We start from the raw sequence: 27533 nt of genomic DNA on the forward strand, positions 1-27533 counted from the left end.
ACAATATAATTAAATAGAATTCCTCATGAGTGAGTGAGTGAGTTTAGTTTTAAGCCATAATCAGCAATATTGCAGCTATATGGCAGTGGTCTTTAAATAATTGAGAATGAACCAGACAATCCAGTGATGAACAGCATGAACATTGACCTGCACAACTGGGAACTGATGACATGTGAACCAGTCAGCTTGCCTCACCACCTGATCCCATTAATGCCTCTTACAACAAGCATGGGTTACTGATGATCAATATTCTAACCCGGATCTTCACAAATGTTGACATTCCTTATGTACCAATTCACCATAACATTTTCTACAAAAAGGGGGTTATTTATGGGTGTCAGAATCTGTAATATGAGGAACACGACATTATTCTTACTCTTTCATCAGCAGAATGTAGTTCAGTTAAGTTTTTTTACAAAGCAACTAAAAAATAAAAAGATATCCTAATGGCCTCTAACTAAATAGATCTTAGTCTTAAAAGTGGTCGGTTTTACATTCCTCTTTGTCTGGGAAAGATTTCACAAAATCAAGCAAGTCATATCCAAGCTGATTACCTTGTACCACTATCAACTGTTCTCTTACCTTGACATGAGATTATTACCTATCTGAGGTAAACAACAATTTACACACGATAGAAGATAGTTCATAGCCTACTGGGCCGGAACAAGTCCACTAGTGCCAGTACAACCATAGTATTTTGAGTTTGGTTAAGTATACTGTAATGCAATCCAAAACCGAACCAGGCTGAACTTAAGGCCTTGGGCCACAACACAACAACCGTTTCATCCCTGGCTCTTGGCATCACATTCAATACTGTTCAAAGCTATCATATTGACTATCGTGCACTGATCTTATTAGACAAAACAGAATTTGACTAGACTTGAGCTCTGGACTAACGGTTAACTATTTCCTTTTGCATTTCCTGAAGTAGCATGAGAAGATCACTTCATTTACTGAACAACAAGAACATGTACATATCCTCACAATATACCCTGTACTCACGTAGGCATTGAGGTCACAGGTAAGGATGATGATAGTGGACACCGACTGGTTAGCTACTGGACACTTCTCTCCATTCTCGTACTGGATGATGAGGGTCTTGGACAGAGTGTCGAACTTCACTGGCTTGTCGGTCAGCTCCCCGATCTTGTGGAACCTAATGAATGCAGGACTGGCCAGTAAAATCTTACTTATGCAGGTGTATGGATAGGGAAGTGGTAAAAGAGCTGCCTAAAAAATAAAAATTACAGCTAGAGGGTTCCAACACAGCCAGCCTGACAAGGACTACTGCTAATTAACATTACCTTCTGGATGACCTGAAACATCATTAAGTAAGAACCTTGTTGTAAATTTTGTAAAACTGGCACGAATGCTATCAGACATGTCCAAATGGTTGGTTAAAGGTCTCTATTGTTTGTTCTGCTTGAAAGTTCTCTACTTGTAATAAAGTGTTGTTTTACAAGGGACAAATGTTTTGTGTTCTGTAACACATGAAACAGTGAGGAGATAAATCAGCTGGGAACAGAGAACTCACTTCTTCTCCTGTTGTGTCTCTGTTAAGTTCACCATACACGCTGCAGAGTTGGGTGGACACGTTTGATCTGTTCATACAAATAGGAATATTTCATCATTCACACAATTTTCTAATACTGATGTCAAAATAGATGGTGTTGATGCATCTTTTCCACCATCTTAAAGACTAAAAGCAATTATCAGAGAACATTTCCAGTTTGATGCTCACAAACATTGAATGTAACTTACTATGCACTGAAAGAGGTGAAACACTGTTCTGCTTGTGCATCACAAAAGATGGCAAGTGTTTATACACCTACTACAGGAACATTACATCAAGGTCACAGAACTGTCTATCAGTGAACCACTGGTTGCGTGTGAGAATCACCCAGGTTACAGATTCGAGCCTACACAATTCATACTCAGGATCCTACAAGAATCAGGTTGAAATGTATTTTTATTTCATCCTACGAATCCCCATCTCACAAATGTGAACCCAGTCACTGAGTTGCTGCCCACTGCAAAAAACAACGAATTCCTGGGAATTATTCTAACCCTCAATCCCCCAGAACACATACCTTTCTTGTAAACCAATGTCTGGCACACATTGAGTATAAACTTCAACTGCTTGTATGATTTATCCACAATGTAGTTATCATTTGGTCGGGTGAGAGATGACAAATCGTAAACATTTCCATCAGGATCTGTTGCTGTACAGTCCGACACCTTGTGAGGTGAACATGCGTAGCTAGTCGGCCACTCAAACTGATAGGTACAGTCACCATCTTCACGTAGATACCTTGGTCCCTTCTTCCCATCTTTAGTGTGATCACAGGTGAAGGTGATGATAGTTGTACGGTTGTACTTCTGGTGACAGTTTGCCTTGCCATCTGTGTAGCGGAGAGAAAGCTCCCCTGCATTGTATATAAGGTCACTATTGGCCTTTCCTGCAACAAAAATCAAAAAGGCTAAAATGAAATTCTTAATGAGACAGGGGTTAGTTTGAGAAAAGGATATTTTCCTCAAAGCAAATAAGCGGGGCAGTAGCCTCGTGATTAAAACACCTGCTGTTCACACAGAAGACCTGGATTTGATTCCCCTCATGGGTACAATGTGTGAAACCAATTTCAGGTGTTGCCACCCTCCCACCCACCCCCTCAACATTGTTGGAATATTGCCAAACTTGATGCTAGTCCATACTCACTCACTGAAAGGTCAGTCCCACACCATGATACCGCCAGGGAGAATGGAGCCATGGATAATTTGATAACTCCTAATGTATCAAAGGACAGAAACTATCTAGTCTTACTAGAATACCATTCTCTGTATAAACAATTCAATTCAACATGACGACTATGACCTAAAGTTCAAGGACACCTAGAAAAGTTTAGATGACAGCAGCAACTCAGTGGAGAGATCGAAGGGAAGAGATCCCTGTCCTGTGGAATCAAGCTTGGGCAGGAAGATACAGTTTGTGTCTCAACTAGTTGTCAATTGTCAACAGTGAAGAGAGCTTCTGTTGAAGCCCAGATTTGTGAGGTAATTGAGATACTGTATATGAAATATTTATTGAAACCAGGAAAAAGAATATACATGAAATCATGATATCCAAAAATCAGTAGTAATTTTGGAAAACTTTTTTGTTTGCATTAAGATGGAAATCTTTTTGGCTCTGTTCCACAAGTTGATTTTCTTGCACATAGCTCCATCACAGTGGTAATTCCCACACTACAAACACAAACTGTGTGGACTTGCATGCACAGAACTCCATCTAGTGGCATCAGACGACTTAGACCCCATGAAGATCGTAAACAACCCATTACTGTCATAAAAGGCAACCAACAGGAATGCTGACTTGGTTGTGCATGTCTTCATATCCAAAATGAGTAGATCGATGACGATGAAGTCAAACACAGGATCGTCTGTTCCATATTTGATTAGAAAAACCTGTAAGAGTTTTCAATTCTTTGAAGAGAGTCTTTCTTGGGGTGCAGAAACACATTTTCAGCAGCAGAATGTGTACCCCAAGGAAGACCTCTTCTGAAAGAGAAAGAGGAGTGTGACATTAAACATCAGACAAAAACCAAAAAGACAACATGGACACCTATATCCTAAAACAATAAAATGACTGTGTTTCATTACCTGCATTAACTATGAAGGAATTATCGGACTCTTTGGTCTGACATGTCCCTACACCAGCACATGCCCCTGTGCCAGACGTCAGCTGTCCACACACGTTCAGCAGGTACGTGTACTCCCCGGCCTTCACCTTGTAATCCTCCCTTGTTTTGTGCAGATGTGAAAGGTCAAATTGATAGTTGTACACTGGGTCAGTGACCTTGCAATCCTTGCCAGTTATTTTCTGTAAGAGAAGCAGACCAGATACTAAACTCACCTGTCCCAGTTCATGGAAACAGAGGATAAGTAATTATAACACACGTACACATACACAATTAAAATATTAAATATGCACGACACAAACAATGCTACTTCCTCTTCCGGAATAAATCATCGCCTGTTAAAGAGTGTGTATATTCAATCCACCACAATCGATGTGTCACACAGCTGAGGACCCCGCCTCTCACTGACATTAACAATCATGACCTACAATCTTGCTAAGCCAATCATCTCTCACGATAGCGGGCTTTCCAGAAAGTATTTATAAATCAGCCAACCCATGACACAATGATGTCTTTCTGTCCCACAATGCAGTCTTCCCGACCTTTTGCAAGGCTGTTATAGTATGTATCAGTAAAGCCCTCTACCAAACAGAGGCGAGCAGCATTGACCGATGAGACCACGACAAATTGATTGAAACTGACCTATTTACCGAACATCCAATCATGATTGCAAATAAACTAAGTTTATTAACTGATATGTGTGCGTGCGTGCGTGCGTGTGTATGTACACATTAATTGGCATTTTTAAATTCACTCTGCTCGTAAAGTAACCTGGCTTCTTGAGGTAGCTTGTCAGTTGGTTTGTTTTGTATTATTTCATGAAAAAATGTTAAATGTTTGAAATTGTAATTCATCTGTCTTCTTTTTTTCTTTCTGTCCATAATCAAAATAGAAGTAAATAAGATTTAGTCTATTCTTGTGTAACTGTCTAGAAAATAATTAAAGCATAGTTCCTGGGGTTTACTGCATGGCTCTCGTACATACATTGATTTACCAAACGAATATAGTTGTAACTAAATATAACCGAAACCACATCATCTTAAGTGCATTTTTGTAGGACACATAATATTTCAATATGCAGGTACAGTCTAACTACGTCCACTTTGCACATGTAGATTTAGCAATTTGAAAAACAAACGTCACACCAGTGTTGCAGCAGGGAGGAATTTCGAAAGAGACTATAATGCTCCTTGGTCACATGACCACCAGAGTCACATGATCACCACTGGGGCAACACTTTGGCTACCTAGGGCAAACTGCTGTTGTTTACTAATATTTATAACTTTAATTTACGTTATCAGCTGGTTATCGGTAATAGACGACAAATATGATCGGTAGACCCGACCTTCATTGGTCAACGCCTCACTTCTGGGTTCCCATCAGCGTTTCAAGACTTTTTTACTAATACCAGAGACCATATAATAGAGGGACGGCCCTCAAGCCAATGCGCGAAACCATCCGCGCTATGGCTTGTACTGCGCAGCCTATCCGGAAGCTTAGAGGAACGTGTGTTCACCTCAGTCATAGATTTTGCGTATTTTCATAACAAAGGTAAGATTTAGTTTTTCTCATTTATTCTCATGTACATACATATATTTGTAAGAGTGCATCTGAGGTTTTTAGTGGTGCTAAAGCGTATACATGTCTTTGTATTTGATGAATGCTGTCATGTGTGATCTTTGGTCTGTGAGGACAATGGCGGCGGTGCAAAATCGGTGAAAGTCCCGATTTTGATTTTCAATAACAGCTACTAATTTTCAATACCAATCCTTAGTTACCGGGATGTAATAAAAGCAGATTAGATTAAGTTTGGTTTAGTGGTATTTATAAATCTGTGGAGGACGTATAATTCCTTATTTTGACTCCTGCAATACGACGAAATGTGAATGTTTTCTGAAATATTTACTCCACAACACTTGATTTCCGCACGCTTTCACAATAACAGCTTACTACTAGCATTTTTAAAATAAGTATGTGAACATTTACGGCGAATTCCTCTTTTGCTTGGTACTAAATTTATATGGCTATGATCGGTAGTTTATTTTTTATGATTTTTTACATAAACCTGCATTTGCATCATGTACTGCACACTTCAGATACCATGTAGCAGACGACACAACATTAATTCTGTTTGTTAAAATGACCCGAATATATGTTTAATCCATTCTTCAAAAGTCTCATGCACTTATGGATTGTAAATAATTGTACATATTTCCATTTTTGTTCATTGTGATGATTATGCTTGTAGCAAATATCCCTATTTTTCATGAAATAATACATTTTTCTGTTTTGATCATTTTTCTTCTTAATGAAGTTTAATTATGATTTAAAGTACCTTATTCAACTTTGTACTTATATCATTACACCAATCATAGCATAAACTTATTATTTTGTCTTGTAGATGCCCAGGAAAAAGAAAGTTCAATGAACAGTTCTTGACTGCAGGTAAGTAATAATGGAAGTAATATTCAAAATGGTGTCTCTGTTAACTAAGGGTGCACACCAAAGAAATCATTTCATTGGATGAAAAATTGTTGATAAAAAGTTGATAATTTGTAGTTATTGGTATTTATTTATTCTATAGGTGTTTGTATTATCCGTTATCTGCAGAAAAAAAGTTTGAAATATCAAAACGTTTGCATAGTCAAGAATTAATTTTGCTTCTTTTCTTATGTAAGGAAAGATACAGTGTTAATTAAGTGCAATATTCCCATCTTGAGAGTAAGTAAACAGATCTTGTTTGAAAGAGCATTGACAACCAGCTATCATATAATTTCAACAAGTATTTAGAGCACTGAATTCATGTTATTTTTTCTTTAATATCAAAATTGTTCCTCTCCTTTTTTCAGTTCAATAGATGTACTGTGGGACAAACAGTGGAAGTCATTCTTCATTGACCTCACTGATGAACGCACAGACACCCCATGCCAGCAGGAACAGACAGATTATGATGGCTGTTCTGCCATTAATTTTGCGGTTTAGCAAAAACTGGGTGAAGATGTGAATAAGTCTGTGATCCCTGCTGACTTTTTCTATACAGGTGTGCATACTCTAAATAAAATCTCCCTGTATGCACATCTGATGATATATGATCCCAAGTACCTCTCGAGTGCTTGATAATGAGCTTCAATGGCAAAACCCATTGAACACATAGTGTAACTGTATTGTCACAATAACTATGAAATAAAGAAATTGACTGTCCCGATAACTTGGTTTTGTCTTCAACTATAAAATCGTTTGCGACATGGGAATCTCTACTAAGGGCTTTTACAGTTTGAATCAGATCATGACCAAGTATTGAACCTGACTGTGATGCATCCATCATAGGGTTGCAAATACACTATCTTTCAGGCATCCAGATGACTGTCCAGATAACTTGGTTTTGTCTTCAACTATAAAATCGTTTGCGACATGGGAATCTCTACTAAGGGCTTTTACAGTTTGAATCAGATCATGACCAAGTATTGAACCTGACTGTGATGCATCCATCATAGGGTTGCAAATACACTATCTTTCAGGCATCCAGATGACTGTCCAGATAACTTGGTTTTGTCTTCAACTATAAAATCGTTTGCGACATGGGAATCTCTACTAAGGGCTTTTACAGTTTGAATCAGATCATGACCAAGTATTGAACCTGACTGTGATGCATCCATCATAGGGTTGCAAATACACTATCTTTCAGGCATCCAGATGACTGTCCAGATAACTTGGTTTTGTCTTCAACTATAAAATCGTTTGCGACATGGGAATCTCTACTAAGGGCTTTTACAGTTTGAATCAGATCATGACCAAGTATTGAACCTGACTGTGATGCATCCATCATAGGGTTGCAAATACACTATCTTTCAGGCATCCATCACTTGCAAGACGCAAGACCTTTGAACTGTGTTTTTCATCAGGTTTGAAACTGTGGTTTGATGGTTATTCTCTTAAAGATATCCGTGGACGAAGTTGTGTACAGATTTGATATTTTTCATTTACAATATCATGTTTTAATATTTTAAAAAATTAGTATATTCTTTAGTGTTAGTCTCAATTTCAAACAGTTGACATTCATATTTGTTTTTAATGAAAGAATATTATCTAAATAGTTGTATTTAGCAATACATATACATTTATTGTTCTTTTATAAAACATATAACATAACATCACAATCACACCTGCACAGTCCCTGTCAGTTGCAATTCTGGTATTTTCGGAAAGGTATGTGACAAAGTTTTCATGGTAAGTGTCATGATAAAATTAAAGTTATGAACCCTATGAAAATAATTAATTTCATTGGGTGGTGTGTTTGGGGGGATGCCTCACGACCTTTATATCATGACAAGTTCAAGTTCTCAAGTCATTGCTTCATTCCCTCTCAATCTACTGTGAAAGAAACGGTCAAATGGTCACAAAATCAACTATGCGCGGTTACTGTATGTAATGTTGTACATTGACGTTTGTGAAAATGGTCCTTGTGGCTTTAGTAGTTCTGAGTAGCTTTCCTTTGCAAAAAAACCATATTATAATGTGCGTATGTCTCCGTACGGCTCCGAAAGCGTTATCACTGTCAGCCCCAAACTGGCATTCAAACAAACATTACTGTAACGTTCGTGGATAACGTGAAATCGTGTTTCGTTGGGACTGTCAGCTTCATAAAGTTACGCAAATTAATATGAAATCAAAATCAGAGACTAATAGCGTCATTTAGTGAACCACCAACCAGTGGCAACGGATACTTAAAACAAAATCTAGAGGGTATGTGATGAAGTTCAGCGAACATCGGGGATATTGACAACAGTACTGTTACGTGACTGGCCTAAAACAGCACGGATTTTGTGAACGATACACATTTTCAGCGATTGTGTCAGTTGACATGTGGGACAGTTGAAAATTCTTGTGACATCTTGTGAGAGACAAGATAGAGATTACGATTATTGTAATCAGTTTATTGGAGCTGTTCATGTAATCTTTGACTGTCAGTCGCAACCGGTGAAATCCAGCTAACTCTCGGTCCAGATATTACGCAATATTGTTTATGTGGTTACCAGAGTGTTCGTTTGCGAATGTCTGCGCATGTGTTCCGGTAACCGGAAGTTAGCAGCAGGGTGTCGATGTGTATCAGTTACATGCCAGACCGTAGCGCTGATGTTTAATGATGAACTGTTGGAGAGGGCCGTCCCTCTATTATATGGTCTCTGCTAATACATGCACAGCTGGAACCTAACTGTTTAGGGGTTGACTAGAAACAAATCTGAGAGAAGCAGACGTGAAAACACACCACAATTTCAGTTACATTTGGATTTTCCCTTAGCCCATCGGTAATATCCCCCTCCGCTCTAGTGGCCTCATCTCAGTCATCGAAATGAGCCAAGAACCCTTGTGAGTTTGTAGAGCTTTTGCACCTCAGTAAGCTAAAACAATACCAAGCAGTGTTCAAAATAATAATGAATAATAATGGGGATATTTATTTAGCACCAGTGTCCACCCACAAATGCTGGCTTATGGCGCAAAATAAATTCTTTCATATTATTCACTTACAGAATGACTGAGATTTCAAGTTTGATAAACATTAGGAACAAGTCTCAAGGACACCTCTCATTTCCAAACAGTGTTTAGATCAGAAGTAATTTTCACTGATGTTTTCTTCATAAATCATGCTTGATACTCACATGCTGTGGACAGGCACTGGGTGTGTTCCATTCAAACAAATATTCACAGGTCTCTGTTTCTCCCATGAAAACAGGATCACTCTGGAATGATGAAATTCAGGAATTATAGTAACCATGGTAACAGATAATTTCTCATACAATATCAGTGCAGTTTCTCCCTCTATTACATAATAACTGAGGTACGATGATTGTCACAAATAACAGTAAACATGGTAACACATCATTTGAGCTCAGTTTCTGTCATAAATATAGTATCATCCTACAAAGATGACTGTCACAAATAACAGTAACCATGATAACAAATCATTTGAGTTCAGTTTCTGTCAAAAATACAGTATCATCCTACAATGATTACAGTCACAAATAACAAATAACAACGGCAAAATAAACGATAGGAGCACATCTGTTCAAAATCAAATAAAAATGGTTGGCTAAAATTTCAAATTAGGTTTCACTTATTCAAGGCAATCTCAGAGCAGTTTCAAGGCAGAGACCCTTTTCAGAAAGAGATCTCGAAGTGACAGCAACACCGGTACTTTTACGTAATGATTACTGTACTGTTAAGATGGCTTTGTGGAATAGGAGGCAGGACAGGACAAATCCAAAGATGTTCACGCACAAATGTCCTCCATAACTATGGCTCACATCTCAGTAAACCCATACTTGGTTAATGATAGTTTGTCGAAATGCAAGCCCTCAGATAGAGAGGCTGTTGAACTTGAAAGCATATTGAGACCATTCTTGATCTCAGTGCAACTTAAACTACCGTCAGCAAACAGTTCAGAAAACAAGAAGTAAGGAATGTTGTAAAACAGTAAGTCGGTGTTTCTGTTGTTGAAAACATTTCAACCAGGTGTGCAACAAAGTCAGCAAGTTTGACTGCTTCCTCCACAAAGTCACCTCTACGACAATCAATGAACTCTGGAATTGATATATTAATAGGTAGTGTTACCTCTGCACGTGAGCAGATGAAGTTGATCCTAGTGCTGCGATGGGACTCCCTGTCTGTGCCCTTGTGACACAATGTCCCTCCACGGTACTCCAGTACAAGGGAGCCGTCCTCTGTGACAACAGGTTTGGACTGGACGTAGCCCAGACTGAAAGCTCTGTCCCCGGTCTGACAGCCTCCAATGGGTCCACCTGCAACAAACACAGAGGAGGAACAGGATGAATGAGGACCTGCACTGAGAAACCAACTTAAGAAACAAGATTCTTATACAGTAATCTGAAAGAGTGAGTATGTGAGAGTATGAGAGTGGGTGAATATGTTTAAAGAATGAGAGTGGTTATCTGTCAGTGAGCAAGTCTGAATATATGACTGAATATATCATCAACTTACCAGGACAAGAGGAGCCTGCTATAGGAGTCATGGGGCGGCACACATTGAGGTAGTACTTCAGTTTGGAGTATCCTGCCCTCGTGTCACTCACAACCCAGTTGGAGGTGGTCTTGGCTAAGGCAGTGAGGTCATACTCGTTTCCATGTTCATCTATGGCCAAGCAGTCAACAGGCTGTGGGGGACAGGCCAGAGCTGTCTCAAACTTGAAATAATATGTGTTGTCTTCTTGGCGGACAAATGTCGGCTTATCACTGGCATCTCTTCGACAGACGAAGGAAATCTTCACCTGCACTTGTTGTTCTGGAGACAAAGAATTCCACTGTTACAACACACAGAGGATACAGAATATAGCACAACAACATTCACTGTCCTCTCCTGGTTCCTTCATAAACTTTAAAAGAAAGCCAACTGTGTATGGAAATCATATATCTCCAGGAATGTTCATTTACCAGCACATCTGAAATAATAAGCTTGTTTTTTCAAGTTTCTCCACATCAGACAGCAGCAGATAATTACTTGAAGGGAGATAACTCCATGATTACAGACAAAGATATTAGGGGGATACAATGGTTTTCTATGATTCAACAGTGTGTTTAGATGCCCAGCAGTTTCGTTGTACATGAGATGGGGATTAGTAATCTAAATTCAAAGCCTGTTCACCATGGTATAAGGCACTCTATCCATTTTCAGAATATGTCAATTACCTGAAGAAAAAACAAACAGATACCCAAGACCACTGTTAGTCCTCATTCTGACCTTGTTTATAATCTGTGAACTTCATTATTGTTTCAGGGAAATGGATTGAACAAAAGTTACAACATTCAAGTGAAAATTTTCATGAGGGTTTTGTGAATTAATGCCACACTCAATATTCCAGCTATAAGACGAAGACCTCCTAATGCAAATCTGGACCAGAGAATCCACTGTTGAACAGCAATCACAAGGCAAAAATAACAGACAACAGTCATCAAGACTGACACTCGCAGTGTTCACGAATAGTGTCTGACCATCTGACAAATCTGGCGCATTTGCCAATGGTCAGACAGAAGTCCCCAACCTGATGGCCCCAGTGTCTGACTGAATATATTACAATGACTTTGTCTGAAGTTGTTATTTGTGGCATGTGACACTTGTTCACTGTTTATAAATCCATGTTTATAATGTTTGTCATTATATGATGTTAATAATTTCAATGCCAATTATGAGAAATGTTAAATCTGAAATGTGTGTATAATTTTATTCTGTGGGTCCTGTGAATTTTCAGTGGTCAGACAGACGTCTGAAACTTACAGGACCAATGTCCTGTTCCTTTGAACCACCATTCGTAAACACTGCACTCGATCCATTAACATTTTTCCAAGGACCAGTGTAGGTTCCTAATGGCCAGTTCTAACCCCAAATCCCTTTCATAGATCCCGAGAGATGTCCTCTACATCTACAGCAGTACCATTAATAAGCCTCTTGCCACCATATGTCAGCATCAGCTGTCCATCATCCGAGAATTCCAGTGACCCGCTGGACATAGCCAATGCAGGCTTCCGGGTGGTCTGTTCCTCACACACCGAAGCCTTCACATTGTCTGGCTGGAGTCGGTCGCAGGATGACACGTTGCCACAGACGTTCAACTGAAAACATGAACAGACACTGTGGAACAATGCATCAACATATCTGCAGAGTCTTATTGGGAATTTCACAAAGGAACTTTTCAACTACATAGAAAAGAAATGGAATTCATCAAAATGAAACTAAATGACTTCATCTTTAATCCATAACAGTTTGTTTAATGAACATTTTATGCTAAAAAGACTGGATATGGGGTTGACAAGAAATATTAACTTTGAAACAATACGTCATTGTTCTACTGATCATTGTAGATGAATAGTCAGATAGTGTCAGACAGTTTTAAAGGAAGTTTTGCCTAATTTAGCAACTTAGACTTCAAATTTCAGGATGACCTCTTGAACCCCAAATGACTTAACAAATCAAAATTAGGGCTACAACACACGCAACTGACCAGGAAAGTCCGCTTGTCAGCTGTGACTTTATAGAAGTCTTCTCCCTTCTTCATGAGAGGTTTGAGGTTGTATATGAAGTCAGAATTGGGATCCTTGATGCTGCAGGTGCTTGTGTCAGTCTCAACATCATCGATGGGGCATGCTGCTGCCGTTCTCCAGATGGTGCTGTACTCACAAGGACCCAACTTCCTGAATGGCAGAGGGGCTCCTGTCTAGGAACAGAACACAAAAGTAGAGGAAGTGCCATCAACAACTCCAACAGCATATCAGTGACCAACAGACACTATAGGTCCATCTCCTATTCTCGCAGTAAACATGTTTTCTGCAGATATCAAAGATGAGCAATACTGCGGTTGTTTACATCACTGACCGGTAAGTAGGAAGTAGCCCAAGCCTGCAAATGATCAAACTTTTGTGATGTAAAGAATACTAGTTTTCACCAACTTGGACAAATCAAAATTTTTTCCTGATCTTCCCTGACAGGATTCCACTTCCTTACACTTCATGACGCTGCTTCCTCTTTCCTCTTATGCTGCAAGAATGGGAGATGTCTCATTAAGTCAGTGGAGGATGGCCTTGTTTTTCACCAAGCTCAAGAGTGGTAATACACTTTATAGATCAAGCAGTTGATAGATGCAGATGTTAGGAGTCTCTTCATTTAAAAACACAAAGCATCCATACGATAAGAACAGATGGTACATCTCCGGATCAACAAATGGTACATCTGATTAACATTGGTACATCTCCTGATCAAAAGATATCTCCTGATATACAGATGGTACAACTGATCAAATGATGGTACATCTGATCAACAGATACACTGATGGAATTTCCAATGATCAACTGATGCTACATCTCCTGATCAAGTGATGGTACATCTGTTGAAGATGGTATATCCGCTGACCAACTAACGATATATCTGATCAACAGATTGGTACATCCAATTAGCAGATGATACGTCTACATATCAACTAATGGTACTTCCCCTGATCAACTGATGGTACATCTTCTGTTCAACATATGATACATCTACAGGTGAACGAATGGTAATTCCACCGATCAACTGATAGTACTTCTGCAGATGGTACTTCTGATCAACTCATAGTACTTCTGATCAACTCAAGTTACTTGTGCTAACTGATTTTAATTCGCCTGATGAACTGTCGGTAGATCTCCTCTTCAACTGATGGTGTGTACAAGAACTACCTACCAACTTGCCCTTGTCGCAGCTGAAGTGTATGACCATGGTCATTGTTGTGTTGTGCCCATTCTGGTCCACACACTGGTCTCCACCGGTGTACCTCAGCATCAGCTGCCCTGGGTGGTCTCCATCGGATGTAGGACCAGCCCTTGCCTCTCCAAGACTGCTGTGCACAACAGTCTCCTGTAGCAAGGATCACACATCAGCTTCACACCATCAGCCATACAATAAGAGATTCATCATCCAAGATTTATCTAGTAATGACCTCAAAACAAAGAATATCAAGGTATTATTTTGGTTCCATTTCAGTTCAAATTTCTTGATACAATGAGTGAGTGAGTAAGTTTAGTTTTACGCCGCACTCAGCAACATTCCAGCTATATAGTGGCAGTCTGTAAATAATGGAGTCTGGACCAGACCATTCAGTGATCCACAAAAAGAGCATCAATCTACGCAATTGGGCACCGATGACATGTGTCAACCAAGTCAGTGAGCCTGACCACTTGATCCTATTAGTAACCTCTTTTGACAAGCATAGTCGCCATTTATGGCAAGTGTGGGTTGCTGAAGGCCTATTCTACTCCAGACCTTCATGGGTCTGTTCTTGATACAATATGCTTACAGGCAGCTACTTCTTGTCTTTTCTCCAGAGAACACTCTGAATCTAATGGCAGGAGCTTATTATTATGAATGCTACTGCAAGAACATCCTTCTTTGGGGTAGCCTAGTGGTTAAAGCTTTCGATTGTCATGCCAAACATCTGGGTTCCCTGGGTACAATGCATGAAGCTTATTTCTGGTGTACCTGCTGTGATATTGCTGGAACATTGCTAAAAGCTACATAAAACCATGCCCCTCACTCTTGGATTTAACATTTACAATCATGGTTCCAAAATCCCACCACCTGACGCACAGGACATGTCAGTTTTCTTTTTGGGTGATGAAATAATAGTATCTTACTTGTCCATGGGCTACCAGATAATTTCCACTTATGGTTTAAAACTGCTAAAAAACTTGAATTTTATTCAACATCTTCTCAAAATGTAGCCATTAAATGTCTCAATGATAATAAAGTAAAGTATCAGGTTTTGATAAATAGTCCATTTACATCAAATACCATGTTGATTTTTTTCTGTCATAATTAATCCTCATTATTATGTCACAAAATCAGGGCAAGGCGAAAATTAGTCAGGAAAGTTTCTTCTTTCTTAAGTCACTTGCCCCGTGGCAATGCAACTTACCAATAAATATTGTAATATACATGTATTCCAATGCATTGACTAATGAACTAATTGTATTGACTATATAAGCATTAAAAGAAACCATATTTTAATTTCAATTTCCATTTAAAAAAAGTGTTGTTGTTACTTACCTTGCCATCCTTGACTTGCGTCTCACAAGCTGCAGCAAACGGTCCACATGACTGGCCACTGTCCACATGTACAGGGTTGACTGGCCTGCACACATTGATATATACTCTACGAGACGTGTCAGTGTTATCCCCGACCACCATCCAGTTGTCTTTTGTTTCCGACATTGACAATCTGCAAGGAGAGTACAATGTTGAAGATTAACAATAGAAAGATAACTTGTTATCATAATAATTACTTCACATTATGACACTTTGAAGATACAGGAAAATGTGTCAAAGGATAACAAAATATTTCACTTTATTCAAAAATGTAATTTTCTGAATAAAATTGATATATTATACTTATCCTGACTCATGCTTATTATACTTATCTCTTTCCTCTATGTGGAGATAGTGGAACACTTGAAATCCCTTGAAATTCTCTTCTGTTTGAAGCGGACGTACAATACACTCACGCACCAGAAGCCTCCCTTTCCTGCCAATCCGAAATTCACTCTCTCCGAAATCTCATAAGCCTGACATGAGAATGTCGGTAGACGACTTCCTGACATTTGACAAATAGCCACATTTTGCGAAGGTGTTATCTTTTGAGGACCAATCAGATTGAAGATATCACGTCACCGGTGTTGCAGCCAAAAGATCATTGTGAAATCTTGTGCTGTCAGTGATTCCCTTGCCAGCATACATGCTTGTCTTGAACCTGTCCCAGAGATACAGGAATGAGCATGTGAACAGATGACTCAGTAAAAGCGAGCGAACCCGTCCAGAGCTTAAACTGCCATACTGTAGTAATCAGGTCCAATGAAACGTCGCAAATAATCTTGTTGGATTCCTCGTTGCTGGTGCACTTCGACCTGATGTTAGTGCCAATTGCTTGGAGATGAATTGTTGATCCTTCTTTGAAGTAAGTTGTGTAGACATGATCATGTTATCCTCTTCAAAGATGGAATCTTCTGGCTTCAAGCAGCGAAATATCGGGACCTCCAAGTGCCTCCAACTGTCCTCGTCAGGCAATGAAGGAGAGAGTGACAGGCATGGCTGGTCATGTGACCATATCGGTGGGAAAGGGAGGCTTTCGGTGGGTGAGTGCATTGTACATCCGCTTCAGATAGAAGGGAACTTCAAGAGATTTCAAGAGATCCACTATCTTTGCATAGCGGGAGGAGATAAGAATAGCAAGCATGAGTCAGGATAAGGGCAAAGTATGTACCTTTATGTCTATTCAAATCTAGTTTCATTACTGTTGGAGAATAAATGGTTGTCAGATCAGAAAACATTATTCCAACCTGGGCAGTCAGATTGTTGTTTACTACTTCTCTCTGGAAATACACAACCTGGCAGTATGATTTCTTTGGTTAGGGAAATATGGAAAATTCTCCAGAAATACCCTGAGTTTAGATAACAAGATACAAGAAAGAACAAAGTGTGCAATTTGCTTTGATAATTTGATTACGAACTTATAATCATAAATGAAATGCAGTCTTGACAATAAAACACCTTACCTGGACAAGTCATACTGCTTACTGTTGACTTTGTCCTGGTACACACACTCAATTGGCTGGGCGGGACAGGCGTAGGCTGTGTACCACTTGAAGCTGTATGTGTAGTTAGTCTCGCTGACAAACTCTGGGGTACCTGCACCCTTGGTCGAGTCACACAAAAAAGCAATCTCAGTCTGTCTCGGGGTATGGCCAGCATTGTTGTAACTGTCGCCGTTGGTGTAGGTGAGGTTGATCATGCCATCAAAATACTCCAGGTTACTGTTGGGTTCCCCCGTCTTGTGGTAGATGCTGTGTAGGGAAAGGATAGACTGACAGCAAAGCACAGTTTCAACTAAAACACAACAGAGAGTTGTATTCTGTATTTCTTGATACCATATGTTACAGGCTGAATATAATGACAGTGGAATCACGAAATGTTGGAAACCAGGCCCAGCTCTGAAGGTGTGGGTTGGGGATGAGCGTGAGGTCGGCTCCACTATTTTCTTTCTTTTACATAGGGGCTATAACATGCATTTGGAAAACTTTGTGAAACTTTGTCATCAATAACAGGCAAATTACACAATCAAGATCGAATGTAAGCTTCCAAATGCTTTTACCATTTTCCTGAAAAATGTGTGTTTTTGGAAGACAAATCAGATAGTGGATTTTATAGTTGAAAGTTGGAGTAACCCTGCCAAAAGTTTAGCAGTCATCAACTTTTCTACATCATGGTTGTCTCTAAACAATCAAACTGGGAGGCTACCTAAAATAAGAACTGATCTGTTACAATATGTACAGGGATGAGAATGGAAATTTTCATTTACAGCTGAAAACTAGTCGGGGGTCTAGCCAGGTCCAGGGCGGAGCCTGGTCAGGGGCCCAGGGGGGCGAAGCCCCCCGGAAGCTCCTGGGATTTTGGCATTTTACACACTAAATATGGCTTCTAAAATCAATATTAACACTGTATATATATTTAGACGTTTCAGAAAAATGACCCTGGGGATGTAAAAAAACGCGGATTTCCGCGGATCCGCGGAAATTTTTCATCCCTGTATGTATGATGCCCCACAACTAGCCATGTAACAGTCTGCAACCACAAATCCCAAGAAAACATCTGTCTGTCTTGAAAAGCATGATAGCGTCATGGTAGTAGTCTTGATAGTGTCAAACACTCAAAAGCAGCGAAGAAATATGTGACTTAGGACATCTACCTGTCATCACTTTTCTTGACTTGACACACTGCTGTGTTTGTGTGTCCTACATCACACTTGGTGCCAGTCACGGGACCGCACACATTCAACAAGAAGTCATACTCTTGCTTGCTGTCGGACACCTTGTAGTACTTCCCTGCCGGCTTTGTGAGGCGTGACACGTCGAAACTGTAACCTGGCAACAGTAGAACATCACACAATGCTTCTCACTTTCTTTACCAAACAGAGACAAATACTTGAAACAGAATATCTAGTGATGAAATCATTCAATTTCAACTTCTATTCAGTTACAGTACATGAACCCGGTCATTACTGCAATGTTTGTATCAAATTTATACAAACCTGTAGAGGTTATGAATTCTTTGAAGAATGTCCTCCTTGGGGTACATATAAGCATTTTTATGTCCATTAAAAATACCTACGACAGTTGTAACTATTTTGATAATAAAATATTTACAAAACGAAAAACTCATTTTTGTCTTGTGGGACCACCTTTACAGGGCCCCCCAGGCCCCCTACAGCCAAGAGCAGGTAACTCTGGCCGTCTACCTCGCACCTCACTTTTCATGCTGAACGTATCAGACAGAATGAGGGGAGGCGGGTGGCCGTACCCCAAGGAGGACATTCTTCAAAGAATTCATAACCTCTACAGGTTTGTATAATTCTTTTTCAGAAGAAGTCGTCCTTGGGGTACATATAAGCATTAAACAGACTCCCGAAGAGAAGCAATTGGGAGTGGTATTCTGTCTGACAGCAACAGTCCATTCGATCGAAGTGCAAATCTACAATCACACGGAAATAGAAAAGGCACCGACCTGGTCACCTGACCGCTGATGTCAATCAAGGCGGGGGCGTGACAAAGCTGAGGACCCGCTTGTCTAAGCTTACATGCCCATTGGCTATAGAATTTGGGAAATCCCAAATGACAAACCCCGCCCACCCAAATCAAAGTTTGGAGACCTGGACGTACGGGACACTCGCCAAACTGAACCTTGTCCATACCGCACTAGCAAGCTAAGCAGGGAAATGGAAAGGAAAGTAAGGCACCCAGCCAAAGAGACTAAGAAACCAGACTAAGAAACCATCACCAAATATCACCGCCGATAAAATGGGAATGGATAGTTACCCAACACCAAACAGATATAGTTATCTAACAAAGCTTAATCAGCTTGAGCAGAACTATTCTGTCTACTGCAGGGAACTGAATGACCGAACCGAGCACACTCTCATGAGTGTCTGTTCAGTTGGTAATGACGGTTCTGACGTGGCCACTGCGCTCACTGAGTGAGCTGACAACCCCTTTTTGGGGAGATAAGCCTTTATGTATATAGACCTTGCAGCCTGCCGATACAATCCATCGGGATACCGTCTGGCTATCAGTCGGATAGCCAGCCATTCCGCCACCACAACAGCAAAATAGCAGTTTCTCCGTACGGAGCAAGGCTATTCTCTTAAAATAACTTTAAGAGGTTTCATAACGTCTAATACACGAACCTTACGGTATGTATTATCAGACGACGCAGGCAGCATGCACCCAGTTAGATCGATAGGCGCGGTCATTCGAAGCGAATGATCGAATTTTTTGGGGCGGTATGAATCCGGTAAGTGAATGCTAACCCGATCCTTATGGAACATAGTATGATCCGGGTCTGAAAACATGACGTGTAAGTCGCTAACACGTCTACCAGACGTAACCGCCACTAAAAAGTCGTTTTCCAACTTAACAGTTGTAACGACGGGCTGGCCAAGTCATAAACGAGAGGAGTGGGTAACCATTCCAATACTCGAGACAAATTTCACGACCGGACGCAGTCTGTCCACGCCTGCAAGAAAACTCTGTACCCGGGGGTATTGTCCCAACAAGGCACCCTCAACGGGTATGTGGAAGGCTGAAATAGCCATGGAGTAGCCTCGAATCGTAGGAGCGGCTAAGCCAGATTCTAAACGAGACGGTAAGAACTCCAATACTTCAACTACAGTCGAAGAAAAGGGATCGAGAATCCCTCTATTTCCACATCAGTGCGCATAACAGGCTCATCTATCCTCACACTGTACATTCGTGGAATCCGTCCACGAAGCCAGAATTATGTCTGCAACTGATGCAGGAATTCCGCTCTTTTGGAGACGATTCCGGACAGTGGCCAGGCCACCCACTGAATCCTGGGGATTGGGGTGAGCCTGGCCGTCCTGGGATAGTAGGTGCGGTCGCCGCGGTAATAGTACCGGCGAAATCAAAGAATTCATAACCTCTACAGGTTTGTATAATTCTTTTTCAGAAGAAGTCGTCCTTGGGGTACATATAAGCATTAAACAGACTCCCGAAGAGAAGCAATTGGGAGTGGTATTCTGTCTGACAGCAACAGTCCATTCGATCGAAGTGCAAATCTACAATCACACGGAAATAGAAAAGGCACCGACCTGGTCACCTGACCGCTGATGTCAATCAAGGCGGGGGCGTGACAAAGCTGAGGACCCGCTTGTCTAAGCTTACATGCCCATTGGCTATAGAATTTGGGAAATCCCAAATGACAAACCCCGCCCACCCAAATCAAAGTTTGGAGACCTGGACGTACGGGACACTCGCCAAACTGAACCTTGTCCATACCGCACTAGCAAGCTAAGCAGGGAAATGGAAAGGAAAGTAAGGCACCCAGCCAAAGAGACTAAGAAACCAGACTAAGAAACCATCACCAAATATCACCGCCGATAAAATGGGAATGGATAGTTACCCAACACCAAACAGATATAGTTATCTAACAAAGCTTAATCAGCTTGAGCAGAACTATTCTGTCTACTGCAGGGAACTGAATGACCGAACCGAGCACACTCTCATGAGTGTCTGTTCAGTTGGTAATGACGGTTCTGACGTGGCCACTGCGCTCACTGAGTGAGCTGACAACCCCTTTTTGGGGAGATAAGCCTTTATGTATATAGACCTTGCAGCCTGCCGATACAATCCATCGGGATACCGTCTGGCTATCAGTCGGATAGCCAGCCATTCCGCCACCACAACAGCAAAATAGCAGTTTCTCCGTACGGAGCAAGGCTATTCTCTTAAAATAACTTTAAGAGGTTTCATAACGTCTAATACACGAACCTTACGGTATGTATTATCAGACGACGCAGGCAGCATGCACCCAGTTAGATCGATAGGCGCGGTCATTCGAAGCGAATGATCGAATTTTTTGGGGCGGTATGAATCCGGTAAGTGAATGCTAACCCGATCCTTATGGAACATAGTATGATCCGGGTCTGAAAACATGACGTGTAAGTCGCTAACACGTCTACCAGACGTAACCGCCACTAAAAAGTCGTTTTCCAACTTAACAGTTGTAACGACGGGCTGGCCAAGTCATAAACGAGAGGAGTGGGTAACCATTCCAATACTCGAGACAAATTTCACGACCGGACGCAGTCTGTCCACGCCTGCAAGAAAACTCTGTACCCGGGGGTATTGTCCCAACAAGGCACCCTCAACGGGTATGTGGAAGGCTGAAATAGCCATGGAGTAGCCTCGAATCGTAGGAGCGGCTAAGCCAGATTCTAAACGAGACGGTAAGAACTCCAATACTTCAACTACAGTCGAAGAAAAGGGATCGAGAATCCCTCTATTTCCACATCAGTGCGCATAACAGGCTCATCTATCCTCACACTGTACATTCGTGGAATCCGTCCACGAAGCCAGAATTATGTCTGCAACTGATGCAGGAATTCCGCTCTTTTGGAGACGATTCCGGACAGTGGCCAGGCCACCCACTGAATCCTGGGGATTGGGGTGAGCCTGGCCGTCCTGGGATAGTAGGTGCGGTCGCCGCGGTAATAGTACCGGCGGCTACACTAGCGACCTGAGTATTACCGGAAACCAGCGTTGAGACGGCCACAGATGTGCGAGAAGCACTAGTAGCCGCGCTGGTTGGGTGGCAAGCTGAGACAGAACTTTGGAAATCAGGGGAATTGGCGTAAACGCCGACAACACCCTGTCCATCCAGTCCCGCTGGAAGGCATCGGCGGCAATCGCTCTCGGATCAGGAATCCGCGAACAAAAACCCCGGAATCTAGTCATCACTCCAGAGGCAAACAGATCCACCTAGAACGACCCAGACAACTGGGAGATAATCCCAAATATCTCCCGATCGAGCAACCACTCGTGGGGAGCCAGAACACGTCGTGAGAGTGCATCTGCACGCACGTTGTCGACCCCTGGGAGATACACAGGCATAACCCGTATGCTGAACTGATCGCACCATAGTAGAAACTGCCACGCCTCCCGAAGGAGCAACGGAGACACAGTGCCGCCTTGCTTCAGAATGTAGGATATCGCCGTCTGGTTGTCCATCTCTAGACAAACCACTCGGCTTCGAACCTGATCCACGAAGCGTTTGATCACCAACGTCACAGCTCTCAACTCTAACACACTGATGTGCAAGGTAGTCCCGACATCGCGAGGTCGCCCAGGACGCATCCCCCCCACCAACCTTGTGAGGGAGGCATCCGTCTGAACTGTGAGCGACGGTACCGGGGTCATCAGAGGTAAACCTTTGAATAGATTCCCAGTATCTGTCCACCACCGCAAGTGACGTATCAACCACTGGGGAATAGCCAGATTCTTCTCGTAGCTCTCTGAGTGGGACCACTGTTGTGCTAACGCCTGCTGAATGGAACGCATTCTCCGACGTGCACGCCAGACTATGTCCACCGTCGCCGCCATGTTGCCTAGCAACTGAAGCCACGTTCGTGCTGAGGCAATAACGGACTGAAGGAACCTTAACACTATGCCCTGTACCTTGAAAATGCGCTCTTGGGACAGAGAAACCACCCCTCGGTTGTCTCGAACCTCGCCCCTAAGAAAACCTGATCCTGCGTCGGCACCAGTTGATTTTTAAGTTAGATAACCCAACCTAGCCTGGTGAGAATATCCATCACCTACTGTGTGGATTCTCGACTTAGGTGTTGGGAGAGCGCTCTGAGGATCCAGTCGTCCAGGTACGGGAAACAAAAGCTGCCCTGCGCCCTGGCGACCTGAACTGGTACTAGCATGAGTTTGGTGAACACCCTTGGCGCCGTGGAGATGCCGAAGGGGAGCATACGAAACTGATAACAAACCCCCTCGAAGGAAAACCGAAGGTATTTCCTGAACTTGGGATGCATCGGTACATGGAGGTATGCATCTTTGAGGTCGATTGACGTGAGCCAATCCCCTGCCTCTACAGACGAGATCACTAACCTCAGTGACTCCATCTTGAAAGACGGCACCTCTATCAAGTTGTTCAAACCCTTGAGATTTAGAATGGGTCTGAACCCTCCGTAAAACCCCATAGTCTCCTGTCCTGATGGAACCATCTCTATAGCTGCCTTGTCCAGTAAATACAGAATTTCGGCATGGAGGATTGCCACCTTTTCCGGCGACTTCGGCACCGGAGTGCAGCGAATCCCAGCAAAAGGAGTAAGCTCTCGCTTCCACTGTGGCGTGTGGCCATCCCTGAGTAATAACGGGAGGCGACCACCCACAGGAATTTCGGGTAGAAGGCAAAGTGTCCCGGCCGACGGCAGAGATTGCCGCTTGCAACGGGACAACTGAGGGCTCCGGAGGTACTCCCTTTACCCCTGCCCTTGCTCTTCCGTGCCTGTAGTGGAGCAGTCCACTTCGGCGCATCCTTAGACTGAGTCGCAGGATAGCTTGAGCTGAGGACCGAAGACCGCGAGCGAGAGGTGGAGGGTTGTTCAAGAAAGGACTTGAATTGACTAACGGCCTCCGCGGCCTCACTAACTCCCGTCAAAGCCCCCGGGAACAGGGTCAAGCCCAGTCGGAAAGGCAGAGACAGCAGTGCCTGCTGTGTAGCCGGTGAATACCTGGCGACAGCCATAACCTACGAAGGCCCATCACAGCACACATCATCTGACTCATGGAAGAACGCATTGAGTCGCGCATCAAATGTGAATGCACCTCCGTAAGTTGCCGCTCTAACGTGGACGAGGAAAAATCCTCGTCCCCGTCCTCCTGTGACACCACCTGCCTCTGCAGGACAGAGAGGTAGGCTGAGTGCACGGCCTTAAGTTGCTGCACGGCGTTCCGATATTGCTCCTCAAAGGAGAGGAAATCGAGCGCAACACCTGGTTCGATGAGGTAAAAAGCGGCAAGCGGCGACCCTGACAAGCCGACGCCTGGCAGTGGCCAGACGACCCCCCAAGCGCGATCGAGGCGTACACGCACTCGTCGACAATGGGAGGGTCAAATAGCGCATCGTCCCCCATCAAGTAGCCGGTCAAGCTCCGGGAGATCGAATCGTGAATGGCTACCCTACAGGAGCGGATTAATTACCTCACTGAGGAGTGAAGGTAAAATAGGCAATTGAGCCTCAGCCACCCTACATGGAGCAAACGCTTCCCCAAGAAGACGAAACTCCGCGGGATCGGGGGCGTCCGCAGGGACGACCACCTGCGGCACAGCCCCTTGATCTCGGCTACCCTACATGGAGTAAACACTTCCCAGGAAGACGAACCTCCGTGGAATCGGGTTAGTGCTACAGCGATCCATTCGCATACCTGCCCCGGGGACGAACCGAGCGAAAAGCTCTGAATCAGCCTCCGTCGGTTCGCCGAAAAAAAGAAGGCGTCGGGACCTCGTGAGATCGACCGCCGAAGTAGGGACCCCGATGCACAGAGCGGAACCGATGCAGGCGGCAAAGCCGGTGCTCGAACCGCAAGTTTGGTTGCCGGTAACCCCGACGCACAAGGGACCCGTCAACAAGGACAACAGACCCAGAAGAGCCGAGATGTCCGAGTCGGCCTACCCCTGGCTCATTGAAAAACCAGGGTGTCGAGACCCTGTGGGGTCGGCTGCCGAAGCAGGGACACCCGATGCACTGAGCGGAACCGAGGCAGGCGGCAAAGCCGGTGCTCGAGAACAACCAGTTAGGTTGCCGGTGACCAACGGTACGAGACCCGATGGACCGGCGCCGGCAAGCGGAATTGCACCCGAGCCGGTGCTCGGTGCAAAACCCCTAGAGCCAGCGGGGAAAACGACACCAGAGCGGTAGCTTGGATCTGACATTCCCACAGGGACAGCCCCCGTGCCTGAGCCTAGACCCAAGACTTGGGTGCACCCCGAAACTGTAACAATCAGAACCAACTAATGGTAACTGATGTACAGAAAACATATGCAATTGAACACACAATATGCAAAATATAAACGCACGGGCGATAATAAATTGCCAAAATACATTAACCCAGCTAACAACAAAGTATAAGCGGATAAATGCAATAACAAGTGTGCACACACAAGTGCGTAATGCAATGAAAAAGACTAAAAGTCTTAAAAACCAACCTACCCATTTTGACTGAAACAAGAACAAATGGGTTAAGACATCTGACATCTAAGAAACACGTAGGAATAAGTGAGACGCAAGCGAAACACTTTCTGCACTAAAAAGAAGCCATAAAGACCGCCATCTTGCCTGCCACATGACAGGAAGATAGGACCCGACCGGCAAAGTTACAACAATATATGAATGAAAATTTCAGCCAAGAAATTCCAACTAACGCCCGTGCGAAAGAAAAGGAACCATACATACAGTAGCTGACTCTTTCTCACTCATAATTCCGTAGGTAGATAGCACAAAAACTATCTAAATGGACCACACACGTCTTTCTAGTCGAACGACAGCATGAAAAGTGAGGTGCAAGGTAGACGGCCAGAGTTACCTGCTCTTGGCTGTAGGGGGCCTGGGGGGCCCTGTAAAGGTGGTCCCACAAGACAAAAACGAGTTTTTTGTTTTGTAAATATTTTATTATCAAAATAGTTACAACTGTTGTAGGTATTTTTAATGGACATAAAAATGCTTATATGTACCCCAAGGACAACTTCTTCTGAAAAAGAATCAGATTTTGAGAGAATGTCCAGTGCCTGTGCCAGAACCACTCCATGTCACTGTGGCTCAGTGTCTGGGAATCTGCTAAACAGTCTGACATTCCCATGAAGGTGTCCTTGCCCTCACAACCTACTTAAGCCTTCAAACTATATGTGTTACTATATATGAAAATGTATAGCACAGTAGGTACCCTACAATGGCAGGGTTTGATGTCACTTTGAACGCTATATCATTTATATGACAGTGTGCCCACTGTACATGGCGGAACAGCTCAAAGAGATCCAGGCAATATTTCAGTGAGTGAGTGAGTGAGTGAAAGAGTGAGTGAGTGAAAGAGTGAGTGAGAGTGAGTGAGTACACATTGTACTTACGTGGGGAATAGAGCCTGTGTCTTTGATGTGATGAGCGTATGTTTTAACTACAAGGCTAACACATTCCCCTGAAAATGAACCTAACAAACCAAGGATCTTAATCAGGCAAATCAAATGTTAAACCACAGACACGCAGATACTGATGTGTTAAAGGCATGTAACTCTGCTCATCAAATAACTGAACCTTGGACAATATGGCTGCCTGTGCTGACTGATGATTACATAGTTGTTCAAGAAAGACAATGCAATCTTACCTGCATCATCATCAAAGACTTTACAGTTGGATCCTTTCTTCTTTGACAACACACAAGCTGCTGCAGTGTGCCATTCAAACTCATACATACACTTGTCGTCAGTCTCCTGGATGAGGACAGGACCACTCTCCAAATCTCCTGATATACAAGGACAAAATATTACAAAAATTCCACAAAATACTTCAAATGGAACAGATACAGAAAATATGAGATCCTGGGTAGTGGGAAAATCTGAGTTAACAGGATGATTAAATGTACCTGACAGCAAGAGACTTAAGGCAGTTAAAGAAATATGTTTAACAAAAATAGCTGCAAATAGCAATCCTTCTATCTCACCTAGTATGCAAACCACCCACCAACCCTATCACTCACCAGCTATGGACCACCAACCTCTACATCTCACCCTATTAGCAAATCCCTATCCCTTGTATCTCACCTGCTTTGCAGCCACAATGTCCCTTTATTTCACCTAGTTAGGAAACTGATCCATCAAACATCTCACCTTGAGTTCAATGTCCGTGATGCCCATATCATCTTGTGCACACCCCAACCATACTACCTCTCACCTGAAATTTAGCCCTCGTCTGTCCCTCACTTGGCGTTCAATGTCCGTGATGCCCATATCATCTTGTGTGCACCCCAACCATACTACCTTTCACCTGAAATTTAACCCCTGTCCGTACCTCACCTGTAGTTCAATGTCCGTGATGCCCATATCATCTTGTACGCACCCCAATCATACCACTTCTCACATGAAATTTAACCCCCGTCCGTATCTCACCTGGTTTGCATATGAAGGTGATCCTGGAGGAAGTACTCTTGCCTGGCTGGCAGTTGTCTCCCCCTGTGTATTTTATCTGGAGCGTCTTAGATGAGGGGTCATATGTTGGGCTCTGTGTGAACCGGCCCAGCTTCTTGGTGTTACCCTTGGCATCTGCAACCATACCGCTTGTGTAACAACTGAACATGAGGCAGAAGCTTAAGGCAGAAGTGACACCAAATGGTATAATAACTAGCAATGACCTGCTGTGTAGAAGCAAGAATATGGCTGTTGGCACCTCAATCAAGCATGA

General features: G+C 42.8%; 1 protein-coding gene across 2 annotated transcripts in view; it reads right to left on the reverse strand.

The window, feature by feature from the left end:
• LOC137286325 (cation-independent mannose-6-phosphate receptor-like) overlaps window positions 1-27533 on the reverse strand; it is a 62282-nt gene that overhangs the window by 22015 nt on the left and 12734 nt on the right. For both annotated transcript variants that reach the window (XM_067818114.1, XM_067818115.1), the window contains exons 10-24: window positions 27242-27394; window positions 26461-26598; window positions 17968-18142; window positions 16778-17065; window positions 15276-15447; window positions 13914-14087; window positions 12703-12915; window positions 12136-12313; window positions 10689-10988; window positions 10302-10489; window positions 9350-9430; window positions 3655-3874; window positions 2091-2459; window positions 1535-1601; window positions 1003-1156 (exon numbers count right to left, since the gene is read on the reverse strand). In XM_067818114.1, coding sequence (XP_067674215.1) covers window positions 1003-1156; window positions 1535-1601; window positions 2091-2459; window positions 3655-3874; window positions 9350-9430; window positions 10302-10489; window positions 10689-10988; window positions 12136-12313; window positions 12703-12915; window positions 13914-14087; window positions 15276-15447; window positions 16778-17065; window positions 17968-18142; window positions 26461-26598; window positions 27242-27394 — 2870 coding nt within the window. The remainder of the gene's footprint in view (window positions 1-1002; window positions 1157-1534; window positions 1602-2090; window positions 2460-3654; window positions 3875-9349; window positions 9431-10301; window positions 10490-10688; window positions 10989-12135; window positions 12314-12702; window positions 12916-13913; window positions 14088-15275; window positions 15448-16777; window positions 17066-17967; window positions 18143-26460; window positions 26599-27241; window positions 27395-27533) is intronic.

This window comes from Haliotis asinina, chromosome 6 (assembly GCF_037392515.1).
Source record: "Haliotis asinina isolate JCU_RB_2024 chromosome 6, JCU_Hal_asi_v2, whole genome shotgun sequence".
Taxonomy (NCBI): Eukaryota; Metazoa; Mollusca; class Gastropoda; order Lepetellida; family Haliotidae; genus Haliotis; species Haliotis asinina.